Raw genomic sequence first — 823 nt, 5'->3', positions numbered from 1 at the left:
TATTCACACATAACAGATACATACAGTGTTCTGTGCTAAACTCTTCCAAAATTGACAAAATTCTGAATTTTCACACACAATTCCAAACAAATTTCGAATTTCACAGGTTTTGAATTTGTATTGCAAAAACGCAGAACTGCATTTTATTGTGAACAGTAACAGATGAAGTAAGTGCAGCAATATGTTCACAATATACTACAATTTTGTTTCGAGTTTTTGCTTGTTCACACTCCAGTCTCTTCAGCATTCTCGGAAGAGCGAGGCCTGTTAGTGACAGCGGTCATTGCCGTAGAGGTGGTGAGTCTGCACAGAAAGCACAGCACCTAATATGACTGTGTACGTTACAGTTCTCCAGCACAGGGTTCCCCCCCCCCCCCCCCCCCCCCCGGCCTTTGCCAAGTGCATTTCTGTGGGACGGGGTTTGGGGATGAAGGGACAGGGTTGTTAGAATCTTGAGGACCACTAGGAGAGTCCTCAGTGTGGGGAATGTACTAATAATCAGCTAGGAAGAGCCTCTGAGAAGGTCCTACAAAGAGGCCAAGAATCATCCAGAACTTCTCTTCATTCTGAACGGCCACTTCCTGTACACCTTCGGTGGTCTGAACTCTACATGGCTGTGACATCCTCTGGCTGGTCGCCTTGTTCCACCTCTGGAGTGGATCTTGAAGTCCAGCTTGTTAATGTTTGTGCACGTTTTATTATGCGCCGGGCAAGTTTACGCACGCATTTCCGATATTGGCGGGATGCGTAGTAAGAGATGAGCGGACTGAGACAACACGTGAGGCTGCTGGTGCTGGCACAGAGGATGTAGGCAAAGTTCAGA

General features: G+C 46.9%; 1 protein-coding gene across 3 annotated transcripts in view; it reads right to left on the bottom strand.

Annotated features, from left to right (window-relative positions):
- Positions 1 to 405: 405 nt before the first annotated feature.
- LOC137532606 (proteinase-activated receptor 1-like) overlaps positions 406 to 823 on the bottom strand; it is a 61,526-nt gene continuing 61,108 nt past the window's right edge. For all 3 annotated transcript variants that reach the window (XM_068253322.1, XM_068253341.1, XM_068253330.1), the window contains one exon: positions 406 to 823. This exon is cut by the window's right edge and continues 838 nt beyond it. In XM_068253322.1, the coding sequence (XP_068109423.1) occupies positions 607 to 823 (217 nt within the window). In that variant the 3' untranslated portion in view covers positions 406 to 606.

This window comes from Hyperolius riggenbachi, chromosome 1 (genome assembly GCF_040937935.1).
Source record: "Hyperolius riggenbachi isolate aHypRig1 chromosome 1, aHypRig1.pri, whole genome shotgun sequence".
NCBI classification, from domain to species: Eukaryota; Metazoa; Chordata; class Amphibia; order Anura; family Hyperoliidae; genus Hyperolius; species Hyperolius riggenbachi.
This window is presented reverse-complemented; position numbering and strand designations above follow the sequence as displayed.